This window comes from Condylura cristata, unplaced genomic scaffold (genome assembly GCF_000260355.1).
Source record: "Condylura cristata isolate star-nosed mole 26May11 unplaced genomic scaffold, ConCri1.0 scaffold00002, whole genome shotgun sequence".
In the NCBI taxonomy this organism is placed as follows: domain Eukaryota; kingdom Metazoa; phylum Chordata; class Mammalia; order Eulipotyphla; family Talpidae; genus Condylura; species Condylura cristata.
Window position 1 is genome coordinate 52,261,488 of NW_004567103.1, and position 22,234 is coordinate 52,283,721.

General features: G+C 34.2%; 1 protein-coding gene across 1 annotated transcript in view; it reads left to right on the forward strand.

The window, feature by feature from the left end:
* The window catches only part of LOC101631397 (potassium voltage-gated channel subfamily H member 7), a 137,321-nt gene that overhangs the window by 16,137 nt on the left and 98,950 nt on the right, over nt 1–22,234 (forward strand). The window contains exons 2-4 of the mRNA XM_012728517.1: nt 3,234–3,662; nt 8,237–8,257; nt 15,124–15,338. Of these exons, the coding sequence (XP_012583971.1) occupies nt 3,234–3,662; nt 8,237–8,257; nt 15,124–15,338 (665 nt within the window). The remainder of the gene's footprint in view (nt 1–3,233; nt 3,663–8,236; nt 8,258–15,123; nt 15,339–22,234) is intronic.

Consider the following 22,234-nt stretch of genomic DNA (forward strand, 5'->3'; position numbering starts at 1 on the left):
CAAATGACTTTGATGCAGTTCACCAATTTTTAGCTTGGCAATTTACTTGAGCATATAAAAGTTGTTAGTAAAATTATGTAAGGATGCTTACATACAGTTAGCATGATGCATTGCTATTTAATCTTATTTTCACATATTGGTTACTTGCATCTACATTTATTAATCAAGAGTTTAATGCTGAATGTACTTGCAGTTTAATCTGTAGTTTGTATCATATCTTTACCAGAAAGATGAATTCTATTTCAATTATATTTTAACATTGTTAACTACTTTCCCACAAATTGAAGCTTAAATTAGTGAATTAACCCACTTAATTCTAAAATTTTCTGTAATAGATATTTTTACTAGGTAATGAATAGTTTGAAAATATATCATGTATGCTCTAGAATCAGAAAAGTAGTAGTAAATAACCTTTAGAAAGAGGTGAAATTAATGAAAAGCTATCAGTTATCTGGGGCAAGGTAGATTTTGCCATTTCCAGGAGCCACTGCGTTCTAATCCATCAATCATTTTTTGGTAAATATGGGTCAATACAATGTCAAGAGGATAAAATTTTCTAATTAAAATAGAGCAATGAAATTGTCTCATTTTTTCCAAAGTCAAAATGGAAGTGCATTATAAATTCATCTGTTCATAGAAATTTATTTACCATGATCAGGTGTGCTGTCAGAGCTGATATTTCATGGCAAAAAAATAAATCTACCCTGTCTTTATGAGGCCTATGGTCCACTAGGAGAGAGAAATCTTTTTTTCTTTTTTAGATTTATTATGCATTCAGAACTGGGGTACAGGCCAGAGGTGCAGGGGAAGTGAGAGGATCTACTGGAGGCAGAGTGGGGAGCAGAACAGGCAGATCTACCAAGTAAACTGCTGAGGGGAGCAGCAGGCAAGACAGAAGAGGTCTGTGCCATGTGGGTCTCCTCCCTGGTTGGGGTTCGAGCTTGTGCTGAAGCCAATGTGGCCTGCTTCATAGTGCTACACTTTAACCCACTGTGCCACCAGGAGGGCCCTGGGAGATAAATCTTAATAAACAAATTAACAAATGCAAAAACTAGAATTTAAGATAATGAAAATGATGCTAATCTTGTTCATAAGAAATGAAAATCTTCCCTAAGGAAATAACAATTGAACTAAACCTAAAAATGTTCTAATGGGAAGAGTAAAAAGTATAAAGTAAAAGGAAGCCCTAGATCTGTAAGTAACATTAGCCTCCACAAGAATTATAGAGATCATATTTAAATAAAAACAATGACATATCACCTCAGACAACATGAGAATGGCTGTTTAAAAAATTATATGAGTGAAAAAATGGAAACAAAAGAATTTGTCCTCTGTTGGTTGGAATGTAAATTGCTAGCTGCTCTGGAAAACAGTATAGATATCCTCATAAATTTAAAAATACTGAAATCATATGATCTAGCTATCCCAGTTCTGGAAGTTTACCTTAAGAATATAAAAACACTTATCCTAAGAGATACATGCAACTCCTTGTTCATCAGAAAGCTCCTTATAATATTTAAGTCCTAGAAGCAACTTACGTACTCAATAGCAGATCTGTGGGCTAAGAAGGTGTGTTATACACAGCAGAATACTACTTAGCTAAAAGATAAAACTTTGCCATTTACAATAACATGGATAGACCCAGTGGGTGTTATGCCTAGTGAAATAAGTCAAAGAAAGACAAATACCATCTAATTTCATCCATATATAACAGTTAAAAAAAAGTAAGCAAAACATAAGAAAAGCAAACATTTTGAATGTAATAACAAAATAGTGGTTATTAGAAGGAAATGGTGAGTAAAATCTGATATAAGGAGTCACTGGTGATGTATGTGATGGATCCATCTAAGTGATCAATGGAAACTAGTCTCCTGGTGGCAAACATAATGTAATATATACGATGTTGATTTATGACTATACACCTGAAAGCACTGAAAACCACTGTTACTTCAATTAAAAAAAAAATCTGTATGACTGGATACAGGAAGGAAATGAAGCTTCAGAGTGGAAAGTGTTATATCAAAAAAGAAAGCTATTAGAAGCAGTGGAAGAGTATAATAGTCTAAATGGTCAGAAGTGATTTTTTTTAATTATTATTTTTTTCAAGGAGTGGACTATATGATGCATTTGTAGAAACTGATTAATATCATGTTGCAAAAAGTCAGGTGCACCATGATAATAGATTGGAGAAAAGTGAGGGCAATGAAGATGAGAGGTGAATACATTGCAATGATACTCAGGAAGTGAAATAACACAATTAGATTAAAATTTTTCTTTCTACAATGTTTTGTATTAATTTTTCACTGTATACATTAAGGTATATCTCTTTCCCAGATGACTTTCATTCCTTTTTAAACTTGAAGTAACTGTATGTGTTTTAATTTGTTTTAAAAAAGAAAACTCATCAAAATAATGCCTTCATGTCACCATAAGAAGCATGTATGATTTAGAGGTAGGTGCTGCACTCAGTGATGATACCTGGTGGGGAATATCCTAGTGTTATCTCAAGCAAATAAATAAGTCTTTAAAATAAAATGTCCTCTTTCATTTCTAAAACAAAAATAAGATATATAGTTACCTTATTTTACTTTGTTACTAGTTATGTGATAATTCACATTGGTCTCAGAGTAGTTTTCTTTTTTTTAACCTCTTTTTTACTGAAATTACATTGCTTTAAAGCACTGTGAATGAGTGAAGAGAAAAGGCAACTCCTCTTCAGATGTATGCCGCCACACCACACCCACCATCTATTACTTTACTTTACACACTGGACCCCTTTCTCTCTTTGTCTCCACCCTCCCACTCTGCCTTCCTCTCAAGAAACCTTAATTCTTCAGTATTTCTAGAGTTTATTTTGGTTCAGTATTGACAGTTCTTTTGTTTTATTTCTTTGTTTTCTCCATATGAGTGAAATAGCTGTTATTTGTCATTCTCTTTCTGACTTATTTCACTTAATCCCCTCCAATTCCATCAGTGTCAGAAATTCATCTCTTTGTTATAGCTGAGTGGTATTCCATCATGCACATAACTTCTCATCTATCTAATGTACTGTCTCAGAGAAGAATTCTACATTATCCCAACTGTAATGGATTTAAGTATAAATAACTTAAATATTATTTAGTAACTCATACATGGGGGTTAAATGAGTCAACAATACGTATGGGTTTGTATTGGTTTTTTATGTGATTTATTCTTTGTCTTGGAATAATGCTCTTTCCTGTTTTCATCTGTAGGGAAACTTTTTGGGTTCAAGTTCCCTGGCCTGCGTGTTCTCACTTACAGAAAGCAATCTTTACCTCAAGAAGACCCCGACGTGGTAGTAATCGATTCCTCTAAACATAGTGATGATTCGGTAGCCATGAAGCACTTTAAGTCTCCTACAAAAGAAAGCTGCAGCCCCTCTGAAGCAGATGATACAAAAGCCTTGATACAGTCCAGCAAATGTTCTCCCCTGGTGAATATATCTGGACCTCTTGACCATTCCTCTCCCAAAAGGCAATGGGACAGACTGTACCCTGACATGCTGCAGTCAAGTTCCCAGCTGACTCATTCCAGGTCAAAGGAAAGCCTTTGTAGCATACGGAGGGCTTCTTCAGTTCATGACATTGAAGGATTCAGCATCCACCCCAAGAACGTATTTAGAGACCGACATGCCAGTGAAGGTACGTTTGTTTTCTTCAAATATGATAGCTCATAATAATGGGGGATAAAAGGTACTTTCCATATTGTTTTTTGTTTGTTTGTTTTTGTTTTTTTAATTGGACACTGTGCCTTAGCGAAGGAAATGTGAGTAGTCATTAAAAATCTGAGTCTTGTCACTCACTTCCCCTTTAAATCATAGTTAATAATATGGTTTCTTGGACGTTGTTGGTGTTTCTGCCTACTTTATGAAGTGTTAATTAATTAATGCTTATTATAAGATGTGCTTATCATCTCAAGCATAATTAATTTTGCTGCACTTAACAAACAGTGAAGCCCTGGACAGTCCTAGTGTTACCACAGAGCAATATTATTGACCAGCACTTTCCAAAATAAGAGCCATAGGAAATGTGATGCACTGAATGACCAGAGGCTATAAATTGATTGGTAAAGGGAGAGCGGGAAGCTTTAGGAGAAAAAGAACCCTGAAAGTCTTGACTTCAACCCCAACCATCTTGAAAAGCTGTGTCAGCATTCAGTCATTTCTCTCTTTCCCCTTTAAGTTCACATTCTTCTATTATCCCATATTGAAAGTAGGATTGCTTAAGGCAGTGACAAAAACAATTTATCATTAACACATAGCAGATAACATCTGTTGTGTATTTGCTATGTTTGAGGCAATATAGGTACTTAACAACACTAACTCTCACTTAATTCTCATAACAATCCTATGAATGAAAAAACTATTCTCCAGCCCCATTTATAGATGAGAAAACAGGTTTATTAACAACTGGCTCAAGATTACATGACAGTTCCAGACCTTACCTTTAAACCTAGGACTGCCTGCCTCCAAAGTTTGTAATTTCTCCATGCACTATTGTTGATGTTGTTTTTTTCCCCTCTCCCTCGAATGCCATGAAGTCTTGCTCTGACAGGGTATGTTGGGGCCCTGAATTTCTCCAAGGACCTGAGTCAGAGTACATTTTGTGGACACATAAGTCCTACTTTTTTGAATCACTTGGGAAGTTCTTGAGAGGCTGCTGTCCTTTCAATGGGACTCATTCCTGCAGATTTTACCCATGTTGCTAGTTTTCTTTTTAAAACATAAATCTGAACATGACCATTCTTTTTGTAGGGTAGTAGGCAATTCGTAAGATACCCTCCATTTTTTTTCAAGTCTCAAGAGCTTCTGCAAGAGTTACTCCTCTATTATAAAAATTTAAGCTACATAAAGCTAATTGCCTATTTCTAAAAATGTATCATGTGTTTCTTGTTTTATTACTTTGTTCTGCCAGGAAAATTCTTCCCTCAGTTCTGCCTTCAAACACTATTACTCACTGCCTTCCCAAACGAGAAGAATTAATGCTTTCATACCTGAATGTGCAAAACAATATTTACACATTTTATACCATGTAGTAAAGTCTACATTTATCTGTGTTATATGCTTGTCATTTACATTAGATGCAAGTAAATTATCTTGCTGTGAGCTTATATAGCACAGGAGTATCGGTGTAGTTAGCTCTGTAGGCTTTGTGCCCAGAACAATTCTCTATTTCATGGTAAGGTCTCAACAAATGTTGATGTGATACTGAGAGGACCATATTGTGAATTATGTTCCAGACATGCATTAGGAAATGAATTAGCTGCTCAGATACTCTGAAATTTAAACCAAGATTTTAGGATTGAATCATGTGGCAGATTCTTTAAAGGACACAGTAAGAAAGGAGGACGAGGTGAAAGAAAATGAATTAAGAAGGGAAAAAATTAAGATAAACCAGTACTGCAGAAACAGAAGGAACAGATCTTAAAATAGTTTCAAGAAACTGTATATGGTACAACAACTAGCATATCCCTTTTAAATCTGTAGTCCAGTGTTCAAAAGGAAAGTATAATCAAGGACAATTTCCAACCAGAGCAATCATCGAAGACTCAAAGCATTCTCAATGTCTTCTGCATAAATTTGACTAAATAAAGCCTCTGAAGTTTGATCTTTGAGCAATGAATTGTATATCTAAGCAACAATAAAACCAATATGGTAATTCAAGTGAAGAGCATGGGGGTTAGCCTGCCATATTGGCCTCTAACTTTATTTCCTAAATCTATACAGTAAAATTGACAGACAATAAATTTGAATGGCTCATAATTAATGATCGGTACACTTAGTCTGTATTTTGACAGTGGTACTAAAGTGGATAGATTTGATATCATGATTTAACTTTATTGTTTTCAACTTTATATGTTCTTCAGTTAGTCTAAAACTATTGAGCCAAGTATGGGAAAGAATTATTTAATAGATTTGCTTGTATCTCTTAGTACAGATACTATCCATGGATTCTTCCTATTAAGATCATTTTCAATTTTCTCTTCTCACCACACCTGGGGCTATAAATTTCAGAAAATGTATCACTTTCCTGTTTGTGCTACAATCAACAGCTGGCTGTAGTTCGATCCATTCATGGGAGGACATTGGACATCAGCTTTAAGACAATACTAGCTGCAAAATCACTGATTAGTATTACAGGAACTATACTGTCTACAGCTACATAAGTTGATACATTTCAGAAATTGAGTCACTAATAAGGGAAGAAAAAAAAATGAGACTTAGAGCTCTCCTTCCACCCTCTGACATTGCAGGTGCTTCTTTTCACAAACCTTTATTCTTTGCAAAGCAGCAGCAGCGGCTCCCCTGCCCACCTGTGACCCTGCAGGTGCCTTTCCTTTTCTCTCCCCTTTTCCTAAAAACCTGCCCTTTAAAAAATATTTTTAAAATAATAACAAAGACATTAATGTTTGTTTTATGAATCTTTATAATTGGTTAGCAAGTTAAATCTCACATGCACCAGATTTTGAATTTAGCTTATTGTCTCCTCTTTCAAAAAGAGAAATTTCCTACTTTATAAGCTATCGTGAGAGAAATGTAGACCCTGTGGAAATATGCTAGTGCACACATTTTACATTGTCTTTTCACTTAATCTGCATTATCTAGCACCTACCTATACTTCTCAACCATTTGTTGTGAAGGACTAGAATTTTTTTTTTCACCCTCAGGGACTGACTTATTTGAAAATAAAATTAAAAATGTTCTACTAAAATTATATTTTAGAAAGAGACATATAAAATATAAACCCTAGTTGTCATATTACATTCAATAGATGTAAACCTGCACTGTCAAATTGCTGCAAAATTAAAAACTTCTGAATTTATATTGCCATGGAAGAATAGGTAACAGATCTCAGCTAACAACAGAGCTTTAAAATATAAAAGCAGCATTAACTCTATAGTGTAATTTTTGGTTAGCTTTCTTTATGTTTACAGAGCTTATACATAATTTCCAGGTTTGGTGAGTAGAGTTATAATTTTTAACTATATGCAAATGATTGCTATTTTACATAAGATTTTTGGACTCTTTTGTTGATGCAGATAATCAAATCTCTGTAGTCAAGTTCTCTTCCACTCACCCTGTTTGCTCTTTTTGATCCCTCAAAGAGCAAGAGTCTCCAACGAAGGTCACAACTTGGTGTATCTCTGAGGCAATGTCTCCACTCACAATTCTACATACCACACTACTGAAGATTGCTTCAGTTTTCAGCTTTGGAACAATTATGATATATCCCAAGATTTTAGATATGCATAGCAAAGACTTCAACAGATGTTGAACAGATCTTTCAAATCTGGGATATATTTGAATGGGTCTGACATGACTTCCTTTATTTTAAGCATGTTTTTTTCAAAACTAATAATGCATATTTTGTTAGTCGCCAATATGCAACAAAGAATCAGATTGCTAATCTTAAAGTAAATCTGAAAACATTCATTTCTGAGATGCAAAGCAGCCCCTTTTAAAATAAATGAATTTCCTAACTATTCTAGATAATAGACATTGTAATCAGTGCATTGTGACAACACAAGTTATAAATTGAGAAATTCTGTTATGTACATTTAACAGCAAGTAAATATATTACATAGCATTTAAACAGTCAAATCTTTCACTGATTTCTTGCAATTATTTCTGCCTAACAATGATTTTATAAGTATAAATTGGTATTTCAAAATATGCATTGAAGACAGTTTGCAAGAGGGTCAGCTAATAATTTTGTGATTCGTAACACAAGTTAGCTTGTTAAAATAAACCATTGTTTTAGAAGGGTTTTTCCTTATTAATATACTAGGTTAAACAATACAAAAATACACAAACTGTTGTAGTCTCTCTGAGGATATTGTAAGTGATGGATAAAAGAACTAAAATTATTTCTGACAAAGTTGAAAGTTTTATCACAACTGCAGGCTGCTGGGGTATATCTTTCTGCAACTGCCATAGTGATAACATTTGTATCTTGGAATCCACTAAAATTGAGATAAGTGTTTCACATATTTGAACATGAATTCTTATGATAGCAAATAATTACTTTTAGGACATGTATTTTACTTGGTTCAATAATACAAAATGTTCATTTCAATTAAATTTTCCCTCATTACATTGCTTTCTCTGATTGTTTTTACACAGATAATTCAGTGTAAAATATAACATGTCTATAACATAATTTTAGTTTTCTTTTTATATTTCTCTCTTTTTTGTATCCTTTTGTGCTCAAAACAGACAATGGTCGCAATGTCAAAGGTAATGTATGAACTCAGTTGTATCACCCGCTGCTCAGAGCGCCCCTTGACTCGGCATGTTAACTTGCCTGCTGTATGCCCTGTCCAGTGCCACATCCTGCTGCCCGTAGCTAGTCCAGGTGCCTGGTGGAGACATCACGGCTCGATTTTGCTGGGTGACATCACTGCTTTCCCAGCAGTGTCACCAAAATACTCTGAACTCCTTTGTGCCTGCAAGAAGTATCAGCCTAGGTTGACATGAACACTTTGTAAATATATAAATTATTGGAAAGAAAAAAAAAAAACACCAAGTTAAATATATTCCAATGTGAAAGAGGCACGTAAGCCTATTTCATCCAAAAGCTTTTTCTAATTACAAGATATAAATAAAATGAACAAAGTGCTACATGACAGTATCACTTCACTTGTTCCTCTTTTGTTTCCCTAAAACTAGTGTCACGTTCCTGGATGGCAGGGGGTATGGTTTTAAGCTTACTGTAGTAGTAAACTGTACATGCATGATAGTCGTTTTCTATTTTTCTATATTACATTTCAGTCATTTTTTACTTGTGTCCTATATTAGTCTGAAATCACTGGCATGACCTACAGCTACTGTAGGACAATGTTTAACTGGGTTAACCTCTGGACAAATCTAGATGTGGCTAAAAATTTGAAATTTGCTTTTATTTTTCTACTACACTGTAGTAGACACAAGGAATCACAAAATACAATAATCATGGTATTCTCTTCAAATTGAAAACTTTTGGGGCTTAATCTCTTCCTATAGGCCGTGCATGCTGCTGTGGGTATGCACACGGTGACAATGACGCATTTTTGTGCATGTGTGTTGCATGGAAACATCTCTACGAGTAACCATCATTATTTAGAACCCACTGTTTTGGCCTCTTCCATATGTCACTGCTACTCTGATCACTGTGAAGTTCTGTATATTGGTTTCTCAGTAACTTTCCTGATTAATTCAGAGCTGGAGATGGTTATGAATTAATAGCAATAGAAACGACAGATGTTTTCTTGTTAGATGCCCAGAGTCATTTGAAAATAAGGAAATTATAGCAACTTCTCCTTCTCCCAATTTCATTTTGAATGCAGTTCCAAAAGGTCTGTACAGGTGGGGTTGGATTTTATCAATGTGATTTTTTTGTCCTTAGCTTGAAGACTAGTTTCTAAAAGGGAACAAATTAGTGTCAGTTGCAACTGGTGATTTGAATTGATATAATTCAGAACACAATGTCAAGAAACAGAATACCAACATTCTTACCACTTTGGCTGTGAGAAGTATGACTGGCTGTAGCATTTAACAATTAGAAGTAAATAGTAGATATTAGTTTTCCAGGGATCTTTTAAATATAGTGAAAATGTATTTAATTTTTCTCAATAAATAGAAAATTGAACTTATCTCTCAAACTAGTACTACTCATATTTGTCATTTGCACTACAATATTTGTATTTTTGCTTCATACAGAGACCATTTAACATCTACCTTATTTTTTTCTTTAATGCCCCAATATTAACAGTATTAGCCTTTGAATGATAAGTGAATAATCAAAGTCAGAAATAGTATATAAAGACCTAGTGATTTGAAAATAACATTAGTTTTTGTTTTCATTTTGGTTTCCTTCTTTCTGTCCAACTTAGCCCTCAAGAACTATGATCTTTTTTTAACTAGCATTCAAAAAAGAATTCTATCGGATATCCTTAGCTTTATTTCCAGCACCATCTAAAAGAGAATACAGTCTCCTTTAGCTTCTTGTAATTCCTGATAAATTTAAATAGGCTCATCATAAAAACCTAAAATTCTTCCCAGGTGTTAGTTTAGCCACTAGTTTGATGTCTAAATGCAGGGTATTTCTTTGTGGTTGGAACTTGGCCTACTTTATATTTAATTACACACTTATAGCATATTAGAATTTTGTTGATCTTCTTTACTTGCTTACCTGTTTTCCATCTTCTCTTATTATATTGGTAATTTAACCTGGTCATCCATTTTTGGAAATGGTTGCTAAGTACCACCAAGTCCTCCTATTTACTTTTGAGTTTCACATACCCTTCCACTAAAACTACAATATCCCTTTATTTCTGCCCATTTATTTTATTTAAATTCATATACTTTGTTTTTCAGGTTATTCTCATTTCTTTCATTAGAGTCCTAAATCCCATCTGTTCATGATCAATCTCAGGGAGGCTGCCTTTCACCTTTAAATCCGCAACAAAGGCCTCTCTGAACATAGACCTAGGAGGTAGGAAACCCTGTATAATGATTTTTAGTTCTTGATTCTTGTTCCCTTTTAGATTCATATTCTGTCTGCAAAAGATATTGCTAATATCTATGTTGATTAAGGTGTTGAAAGTGTTTCCATTAGAATTTTGATAGGTTTTAAAAGAATCTAACATAAAGTAATCATCTTGCAAACTAACAGACTCTGCATATAAACATTAGATTCAAAATCAGTGGAAAAGAACATAATGATCTTGGTTACACAAGAGGAAATCAATTGTAAATGTCTTCTCTAAGTAGTATACATAAATTACCTTAATACTTTTAAGTTCTGCTGAGTTTTTTAAATTACAGATTTAAAAGAAAATTTAGTTTGGATCTTTATCATGAGAAACTTGAAACCAACAAAGAACAGAACAGAGTAACAGTTCAGAAAACCAGTAAATATAAGGAGCTGAAGTGTGGACAATATTGAGTTTGTAACATTCTGAGACGAAATCTGAGTATGACATGTACTGACCAGGATTTCTCAGTCCAGTTAGATCTAATGTCCCCTTTTTTCAATGAATGTTTTGTTATACTCATTCTACTATCCTGAAATGACATTCGGAAATAATTTTGTCTTTTTCTAAAATATTGACATGATTCCTAATAGTAACATACAGGAAAAATCAAAGGAAAACAATTTAATGATGACATATTTCTCTCAATTTGTTAATATTCAAGTGTGGTTACACTAGAACATTTAGTACAATAGAAATAAGAAAAAAAGATTTTAAGAGCAATTAACTACATGAGAAAACAGTATATATAAGTATTGGATTAAAAACACAGGATGGGAATATGAGAAGATAACAAAATAAAACCCTCTAGTGGAATAAATACAAATATTGATTTATTTATATATAAATTTTAAAGGTAAGAAGTAACTAAAATTGAATTATGAGAAATATCTTGAAACAAGCTGGGGAGAAAATGAAGAAGCACATTTGCACCAGTGAGGTGGCCCTTGCTTTTAAGTGCAATGTCAGAATGATTCCCTGTTTGATAACACATAATGTTACAATTATACATAAGAAAGAAATCCCACTAAATAACTGAATAGATATTTATCCTCCATTACTTAAAAAAAAAAAGAAAAAAACTTGCAGACTATATACCTTAGTAACTAACGGGAAATAGATAATAAGTTAAAAAAAAATAGGGCCCTCCCTGGTGGCACAGTGGGTTAAAGCACAGCACTAAGAAACTAAAGCTACTTCCGCATGAGTTCGATCTCTGCCTGCCCTGGAGGAGATCCACAAAGCCCTGCAGACCTCTCCTGACCCGCCGGCTGCTCCCCTCAGCAGTGTACTTCCTCCATCTGACTATTCTGCTCCGGCTCTGTCTCTGGTGAATCCTCTCACCCTCCACATCTCTGGCCTGTACCCCAGTTCTGTATGAATGAATAAATAAATATTTTAAAATATAAAATAAAATTAAAAAAATAAAGTGATAAAATATTAATGGAGAAGTTGCTGCATATCTCTAACTAGTTCATAGAGTAAGGATGAAAACCAGCAGACAATCCCTAAGACAGCTTCAAGTGTTCAATTTTTACCATTTAAATTTCCTTTAAATCACACATCATTTTACAAACATAGGTGGACAAAATGTGAAACATTTGCAAAAAGTGTCATTCATCAATGATATTACTGCAATTCTTTTAATTTCCTGCAAGTTTAATATTTGGTTTTAACACTGCTATTTATTTAAAAAATAATTCCAAACCTCATTGCTTACTTATTTTTACCTGACAATTCTAAACACAAACTATAACCTGAAATCTGAAATTCATTTTGGCAACTCAAATGCTATATGTGGCTTGCTCTAAGAGAGAACTTTCCAGAATGGTACAACTTTTGGTAAAATTCTGAACAGAAAAATGTGAAGTCTTCCTTCCATATTATAGTTGTAACTCTGGAAAGCTCAAACTATGTTAAAATTGTATTGTCATATATGTAAAGCTGCTATGTTAAAGGCTCAATCATTATAAACAGCTTTCTGACCTGTATGAATGCTTATACAGGACAAGCTTTCAAGGTGACAATATAGCTATCTCCCATCAATATAAATAAACAAAAGTATCCCTGCAATTGTGTCTCTCAGGTGAAGAACTGCCAAAATTGCCACACTCCCTTATCAGTATCAACAATGCACTGGAGTTAATAGAGCTGATCACTAGGACAATCAAAGTCTATTAACATCATAGATGATTCGTGTTTTTTCCAATGTTTTAAAACAACTCTGAACAATTTGCTAATACAATCCAACACATAACAGGACGCTATAAAAATAGAATTGAAGGATGGCTTAAGGATTTTAAATTTAATGAACCAAATACCTGATTTCAGACTTCTTTAATCCCTGTCATTAACCCTGTGTGCAGTATAATTACGTAAAAGGTGAAAAGATGGGGCCCTCCCTGGTGGCACAGAGGGTTAAAGCACAGCACTAAGAAGCTAAAGCCACATCAGAATGAGTTTGATCCCCTCCTGGGAGGGGATCCACATGGTGCAGCAGACCTCTCCTGACCCACTCGCTGCTCCCCTCAGCAGTCACTTCGTGGATCTGCATGTTCTACTCCCCACTTTGTCTCTAGTGAATCCTCTCACCACGCCTGCACCTCTGACTTGTACCCCCAGTTCTGTATGCAAAAATAAATAAATCTTTTATAAAAAATGGTGAAAATGTGATACTGCAGTTGCGAAAGGTTATGAAGTCTGAAGTCCCAAATACCTTACAAATATTAAATATTAGGGTAGTTCTGGAATATAGCCAGAAAAGACAGAAAATAAGGAAGAAAATGTTATAAAATTAGGAATATGTGGTGAATTTTTCTACAAAGACCTGAAGAATGGGGTTTCTGCTTGAGAGCTTTATGAAGACTAAATTAACGTGGTAACACTTTCAGTTCTTATTTCTGTCATTGTCAAATCCATTAAAAGAGAATAAGAATGTATTTGCAAATGAGAGCATATAGTAAAATAACTTCTGAGAACCCAATGACATTTTTCAACCTAAATAGACTTGATCATCATCATGAATAAAGCACAAGCACAAACAGGGAGGGAGGTACCTCGCGAAACAGAGTAGTTGTTAATTAGATGAAAATACTCAAAATCACTTCAAACTTTTAAATAGGAACTTTTATAAACATATGTAGTATGATTTCACCCCAAGGTAATTATAAATTAAGTGATGAGTATTTTTTTAGCATTATATTTGACCTGAGTTGATGAACTGTTGTGATCCAAATTATATAATCTGTGAACTGTTGTGATCCAAATTACATAATCTGTGAATCTAATGTTCAAATGTTTACATCTGCTTGGTGCATAGAGTATATTTTGAGTCCTAAAATGTGTTACTTTCATTCTAAACCCAGAAAAAAAAAACTGCATACGGCAAAATGTTCTGACTAGCAAGTTCAGTCAGGCATTTTATGTTTTAACATTCTCTAAGGCAGAAAGATAATAACTGTATAACACTTGTGGGCTCAGACTCTGTAAAATTCTTCTCGGTGATAATTTTTAAGAAGTACATAATAGGTTAGTAACATTAACCATTACACAAGAAACCCGTTGAAGCATTTTCTGACTCTCCATAAACAGCAAACAAATTCATCTCACAAGTCATACCTTGTCAGTGTACTCGTCCTCAAGAAGATGCTGTCATTCTTTGCCTTGCCAAATTGTCTTTGTCGAAAGTAGTGTGAAAAATGACCAGAATTGATGAAAGGAAACAAATATCCAGTTGTGAGTTCAATATGCATTGGGGATCTGATGTAGAGATAATTAACTAATAGTAGTTAGTTAATTACTATTAACCAAGTAGTATCAGCCCTAGTATGTGCTATTACTTAGATATAGTGAGTGTAATTATAGGTTATGCTTGTGAAAGACTCTTCTGGTAAGTTTTTGTTCTTGTTTTGAGAAAATGAATTTGACTAAAAACAATAAGAGAATTTAAAATGCTACACAGGACACTTGAGTCTTCAATAAATACCATACCATAAATACCAAAAAAAAAAAAAAAAAAGCATTTGTCCTTCTCAGCCTGGTCTATAATTCTTCCATTCGGGCTTACCTCTTCTAGAAGTTCTATGGAACAGCATGTGAGGAAAATGTTATATATGAAGAACCCAGCTGATTTGTTACTGATCAGTGGCACATGGCAGGAATAATACAAACTGGACTACTGTAGACAGTCTATTCATGTCATGCTCAACATGGTTTTAAACATAGACAAGTCCTTCCTTGAGTACTCCCTAGATTATAAAAAGAAATTCTTGAGAAATTTTGAAGGCGGAATTTGGCTGACAATAGGGAATACAGTTATTTCTTTAATTCCAACCTGTCATAATAGAAACTGAGTAGCAGCGAAAGCTGTCATCTACTCTCTGGGTGCAAGCCTCATCTTCTCCTTTTGTACTGACCACTCCATGCAGCAGTTGGTGGCCCTAAACCCTGTGTTCTGAAACCTGCTGGCTACATTTAGTCACACCTGAACCAGGTGACACTGGTCATCAATCAGTAGCAAGCCATTCAGGACCACCTCTTCCTTTTATTTCGCATGATACTGCTTTTACAAATACTTTCCAATTTTTTTAGGGCCTTTTAATCATATCAAGTCAAGCCTCCTGGGATCCACATCGGATTCAAACCTCAACAAATACAGCACCATTAACAAGATTCCACAGCTCACACTGAATTTTTCAGATGTCAAAACTGAAAAAAAGAATACATCTCCTCCTTCTTCTGATAAAACCATTATTGCACCCAAGGTTAAAGATCGAACACACAATGTGACAGAGAAAGTTACCCAGGTAGGACACTTTTATTATCAGCTTTAACTTTTTAAGGTTCTTTTCTCTACCATAAAACACATTCTCTTTCCTGTGAATGATTATCAAGAGAGGTAAGCCATTTCCTTTTTTCCCATTTATCTTGAGATGTTGCGTGACCCTCTAATGTAACAGATAAATAAAACTATAGACTGATTTTATCTTGTTACAAGACTAAGCAAAAAATAGGATACCTTGGTTTTGTGGTTCTCTTTGTTTTAGAGGTGCTTAACCCACTATTCATCATGTTTTGATATTTATAGTTTTGCTGCCAACTCTCACATTATTAAAGCATAGATTTTTGTTTTTGTTTTTGTTTTGTTTTGTTTTAAATATAATGAATGAGTCTATTGAAGCTTTAGGTGACTAATTGGGATTTACTCTTAACTGTGACCTCCTTTTCTGCACTGCCTGTACTAAATAGTATCAAGTATAAGTCAGTTGTTGACTTTGGGAAAAAAAGTCTGCCTGAGATGATGAAAAATAAGAGTAAAACAATATGTTTCACAAAATGTTTTATCATTTTCAAGTAAATATTGCAACTGGAACAACTATCTAGTGGGAATTCTGCTTTAAAAGATACATAAAAATGATTTCAAAATACCAACCTAAACAATACTTGGCTTTTGCTTACAATGCATTTACAATGGTGGGAACTCATGACTCTAATTTAGTATATTTGCTTAGTAAATATTTTTCATAAAGTTTCACAATATACATTTAACCTTGTCCCTAAATTCCAACCTAAGCATTAAAATTTGGAATTAGTAAAACTTTTTCATAGTAAAATGATTACTCAAAACCCTATAGTACTATGTATAAGTTCTGCATCTAGTACTGTGTATAAGTACTTATAAGTATCTTTGCAAAGAGCAATAGACAGTTGTAAACAGAACTGAGCAGTAATTATTCATTAGAGATGAGATATTGTGCATGCCAGCTAGAGTATGTATTTTGATATTTATGTAATAATATCTTTCTACACTTAATATTTTGCTTTTCTTAACTTGAATTTAGGGACCTGAGAATAACAGTGGTGACTGGATAATCTACTGTTATTCAAGCTGCAATGATACCATTTTCATAGATTTCATTTTACTCACAATTTTTATTCCCTTTAAATTGGTATTTTTGTAGATACAGTAATCACCAGGGAAATATAGAAATTAAGAAATTTTATAACTTGTATAGACGATGAATTGCAAATATTAGGATCAGGCTGAAGCAAGTAGCATTAGTGAACATAGTGCATGGGATGGCACATCAGAAGTGGTAGACACTACAGAAAATGGTAAAGAACAGGACTCCTTAAAGCAGATGGCTGCCAAGCTCCAACCAGTTGTGACGATGAAGGAATGCTTGATCAGTGTCTCCAAGTGTTCCAATATTAGGAACAAGCTGAGAATCTAGACTTTAAGATAAAATAAATATGACAAATCATTATTTTCCTTTATCGATGTAACATTGTTTTATGACACTGTGTATGATTTAGGAGAACAAGTTCACATCTTCTCAGCCATATGCTACTACCACACCACCACCATCAGTGTCTCATTTTATTTTTGTGGCAAATTATTTTTGTGGCACCTATAATCCTTTATCATGGACCAGTGTGTCCCATCCCAGCTTTGTACTCACCCTCACCCACTCTTCCCCCTTTAGTAACCTCAGTTCTGCAGTTATATTTCTAGCTCAGTTTTTGTTGTGTTGATTTTATTTTCTCTATATTTCCACATTTGAGTGAAATCACCCAGTATGTCTTTCTCTTTCCTACTAGTTCCACTTAGCATAAACCCTTCAGTTCATCCACGTTGTCACAGGTGGCAAGGTTTTATCTTTTCATTTTTATAGTTGAGTGTTTTTATATCCTATAGAGATAACCACCTCTTCTCTATCTACTGTTCTGTCCATGGGCATCTAGATTGTTTCCATCCCTTTCAATGAGCATTGAAGAGCATATAGCCCTTTGAATTAGTGATTTTGCATTCTTTGGGTAGATAGTTAGGAATGAAATTACTGGGTCATATGGTAAATATTTGTAATATTTTGAGGCACCTCTATACCCTTTTATATAGGGGCTGGAGTAGTCTACATTCCTACCAAGTGTACAAGGATTCATTTTTTCTTCACACACAACCAACATTTGTTATTTCTGACTGTTTATTTGTTTGTTTGGTTGGTTGGTTGGTTGGTTGATTGGTTGGTTAGGTGATTGGTTGGCATGAGCAATTCTCAAATGAGTGAGGCAGTGTCTCATTTTATTTTTGTGGCAAATTAATGCAAAATTTGCCACATAAAATATAAAACTACAATTTCAGGCCAAACAAAATATACCTTCAAAGTTACAAACGTCCAAATGTGGTCTTGACAAGATTCTTTGTGCTTGGCTCACCACAGGGGCCAACCTAACCTAGTATGTTGAGTGGGTGCAGTGTGACAGGAAAGAGAGTGCAAAGAGGTGAGAGGTGAGAGGTGCCCTCTGCTCTGCAGACTTCTATGCTTGGCGTGAGAGGAAGCAGACACACAAGTAACCATAATCAAATTGTCCTCAGAAGTAGTGCAGGTCAGCAGCAAAAGCAACTATGCTGTAAGGGGGAAATTTTCAGAGAAGCAATGGAGATGCAAGAAGACATTAAAATTGATTCTAGAGGGCCCTCCCTGGTGCCACAGTGGATTAAAGCACAACACTATAAGCTAAAGCCTCTTCAGCATGAGTTCGATCCCAGTCCCAGAGGTGACCCACATGGCACGGCAGATCTCTCCTGACCTGCCCACAGCTCTCCTCAGCAGTGTACTTTGTCAGTCTGCCTGTTCTGCTCCCCACTCTATCTCTGGTGAATCTTCTCACAACCCTGCTACTCTGGTCTGTATTCCAGCTCTGTATGCATACATAAATAAATCTTTAAAAAAAAATGGATTCTAGTAAAACTTATCACATTGGGTAGTAGGTGATATTTTGGGCATCAGTCAGATGTGCTTGTGTTCTAATTCTACCTGTGTCACAGCACCAGGGACTGTAAAATACCTGGCAGATTAGAGTTTATCAAAAGTTTTCTGAATTTTGAATCAGCAAATTAATAAATGAATGGTGAATACAAGGAAGGGAAGTGGAAAGAGGAAGGGAGATAGGAAAAGAGCTGCTGGAACTTTGGTCTACTAAAGGGTTGCTACCTTTTTCACATAAATGCCTGGGAGGGGGATCTGAGTAAAATGAAAAGCTCTGTCATCAAAAGCTGTGTCTTTAGTTTCAGTCTCATGTTGTATCTGTAAAACCCCTTTGATCTCTTATTTAGTTTCATATATTATAATATTTGTTTAAAATTTTTAAATGTTTTACTAATGAGTGAATTTGATGTTCATAAAGAGGCCCTAGTTTTTATTGCTGCATTGCACATCTCCAAAATAACCTAACTGGAGAAGTATGATGCAAGCATAAAATCTTTGATAAAAGTTTCCTTTTTTTTTATTTAAACAATATGCAACAATACATTGGAGATTCTGGTATAATATTTAACTGACCAGAAGTGATGACAAACTTAAAAAAATCAAGACCAAAATCTACAAAGAAAAAATCACTAAGAATAATCCATCTTATTTTAGTGCCCCTTTTAGCTCTTAGTAGCAAACCTTTGTAATTGTCCATATGTCAGACCATACTAGATAGAGATCAAATACTGAGGAATTCCTCTGGCAGATTAACCTCCAGAAATTTTCTTTGAGCACTTAAAAACAAGGCAATCTTTTAACTGTTTTCTCAGTTAAGTAGCATTTTTGAAGCTTCCCAATCAAAGATATCTCTAAAATCTTCATATTCACAACATATGGCATCATTAGTCACCCTCGTCACTAAAAATAACTTGATAATAATCCAAAAGCTTTGTCTTTTCCATATTCCCTTTATTAGGATATTGTGGAAATTCTCTTTGTCAAGATATTCTCAATATATTTGCTGTAAGCAGTCAGCAGTGTTATCTTTGTCTAATGCTATTTGTTTATTCCCTTAATAGATTTATGTGGTAATCCATTCTTCAAAACAAATTAAGATTTTGTTCACAGATCATTCACCAGTGAGTTTTTAACACTCTGCTGAGTACAAACAATAGAGCAGACATTTTTTAAAAAGGCATAAATGTAAGGCACAATTAATCTCTGCTCTTGTTACATTCTCTCAGCATTTGGATATTATCTCTATCATACATTGGCTTATTGTTAATTAGCAGTCAGCTATTTGCAGCCCCAGCTAGAGTGAGCTTGGTAGAGTAGAGGCTTTGTTATTTATTCATTTTATTTGTTTCTTCATTTAACAAAAATTTATTGAATGCATTGTACATAAAGTGCTAGAGTCTAGGAGCTCATTCTAAATGCCATATTCTCTCCCTTCAAGAAGGACATAATACATAAAGATTACAATGCAGTGGAAACTAATAGACTATAGGTAAGTGATAGTGAAAAGAACACTCGGAGGGGAGATCTTATCTACATTGAAAATTTGCAGTAGTGGGTGGAAAAAACTCCTACTAGAGGAGAATGTTCTGAGCTTAGGACTTAGAAACTGAAGTGAGAAACACTGGGGAACTGAGGTAATCAACAAAAGAATAAAGATGCACGAGGCATATGCATGTTCATTATTGCTTGCCATAAGGCGTAACACATACTAAGAACTTTCAAATTCTTAGCTGTTAATCTTTAATTTCAGAAGAAAACCATGAAAGGTATTGGGAAAAAAAAAATAAAAATAAAGCTGTGGCTCAAAACTCCTCAAAGTAAATAGCTGCCTTCCAAATTCTGCCCATGGGCAATATTTTAATATTTGCCTTTGCTTTAGGTCTGGCTATCCATTTTATTGGCTGGCCTTAGAAAACCAAAATTCTTACAGACTACATTACTACGTACATCAACTCTTTCTTGTTGTGGTTTGTTTACATGTATTTTTTATTGAGGTAGCATTGGTTTATAACACTGTACATGATATTTCGAGGTGTAGTTTCACAATTGAAAGTATGATACCACATCACACCCACTACATAAGGACCCAGATCCTCTTTATTTCTTTGGGTCCCATCTCCCCTTTGCTCCCAACTATCCAGCTTTCTTTTCTAGTAGCCTCAATTTTGCAGTCAGGTTTCTAGGGTTTGTTTTGGTTCAGTTTTATCTGTTCTCTGGATTTCTTTATAGTACACACACGAGTGAAATAATTCTGGTTTGTCTTTCTCCTTCCATTTTATTTAGGCTAACCCCTTCTAATTCCATCCATGTTGCCACAAATGGCAAATGAGTTGTATCACTGAGTTATATTCCATTGGATACACATACCACCTCGTAATTCACTCCTCTCCAGTTGGGCACTTACGTTGTTGCTTAACTTGACTAATGTAATCATACAACAATAAATATATGAGTGTATATATTCTTCAAATTAGTGGGTTTTGTTTGTTTTGTATTACTATTCAGAAAAAATATCCATGAAAAGGACTGTTATATCAGATTGTAGATATATTTTTAGAAACACCCGTGCTGTTATCCATAGAGGCTGGACAAATATACATTCCTACTAACAGTTTCTAAGGATTCTTCTTTCTCTACATACTCATCAATACTGTTGTCTCTAGTCAATTTATATGGGCGATTATAGAGGCAAGGTGATATTCCATTGCAGTTTCAATTTGTGTTTCCCTAATAATAAGTAATGATAAACAGTTTACCTTGTGTTTGTGGACCATCTGTGTGTTTCTTTGGAGAAATGTCTAATTCTTCTGCCTATTTTTAATTGGGTTGTTTTCTTTTTATTGAGTTTTAATTGTTCTCTGTAAAAATTGTATGTTAACTCCTGTTCAGATGCAGTGTACAAATATTTTTTCCTGTTCTGTGAGATATCTTTTCATATTAATTTTTAGTTTATTTTCCTGTGCAAAAACTTTTTACTTTGATGTAGTCCCATTTGTTTATTTTTGCTTTAATCTTTCTTCTTCTAAAAGTCCTCAAAGACATCCTTAAAGCCAGTGTTGTAGAGTGTTTCGCCTATGTTGTCTTCTATGAATTTAAGATTTCAGGTCTTACATCCCAATTTTTTTACCCATTTTGAGTCTATTTTCATGTGTGGTGTCAGTAGTTTAGTTTCACTCTTTTGCATGTGACTACCCACTTGTTGAAAAGACTTAGATAAAACCAAATATTTATTACAAATTATAGTATAATTGTAATTAAAAGTTATACTTAGTTGAAACATTTATTTTTCAATGGTTATATTTATTAAACCTTATTGATTCTTTATTCTTGAAATTGCAAATAACAAAATTTGCAATATTCCTAAGTAGGATTTAAATGTTTTTCTAAAATTCACCTCATCCCTAAGCTAGTATAAATATCATGAAAATCTCAATAAAACTGTACAGATCATCTTGAACTGCCAGAACTCATAAATATCACAAAATTCCAAATTAAATTTGAAATGCAATTCAGGAGTCCAAAATTGTCTCTGAATACTTCCAATTAAATATGATCGTATTTATGCATCCATTAGCTTTCTGTTATTTATAGAATATCATTCAATTTGGTTCAGCAAATAGAAATCCTCATTCAGTACTTTCCCCATATTCTGGATTTGGTGTTTGTACATGCAATTTGAAATGAAATACAATATATGTGGAAACTATCAGTCTGAGTAAAGCAGCTCATCAGGATAATTGTAGATTTGGTATTGTAAGAACTTGGTACTAAATATAAATTAAAATGTTATATATAAGAGTGATACAAAAATTTACAAGTCAAGGCCTTCAAGAGCTTTTGAATGAATATAAAACTTTTATCACTGGGATCCTGTATTACATTGCCTCGTTGTTATTTTTTATCTGAAAAATAAATATATCTATAGCTTGTTA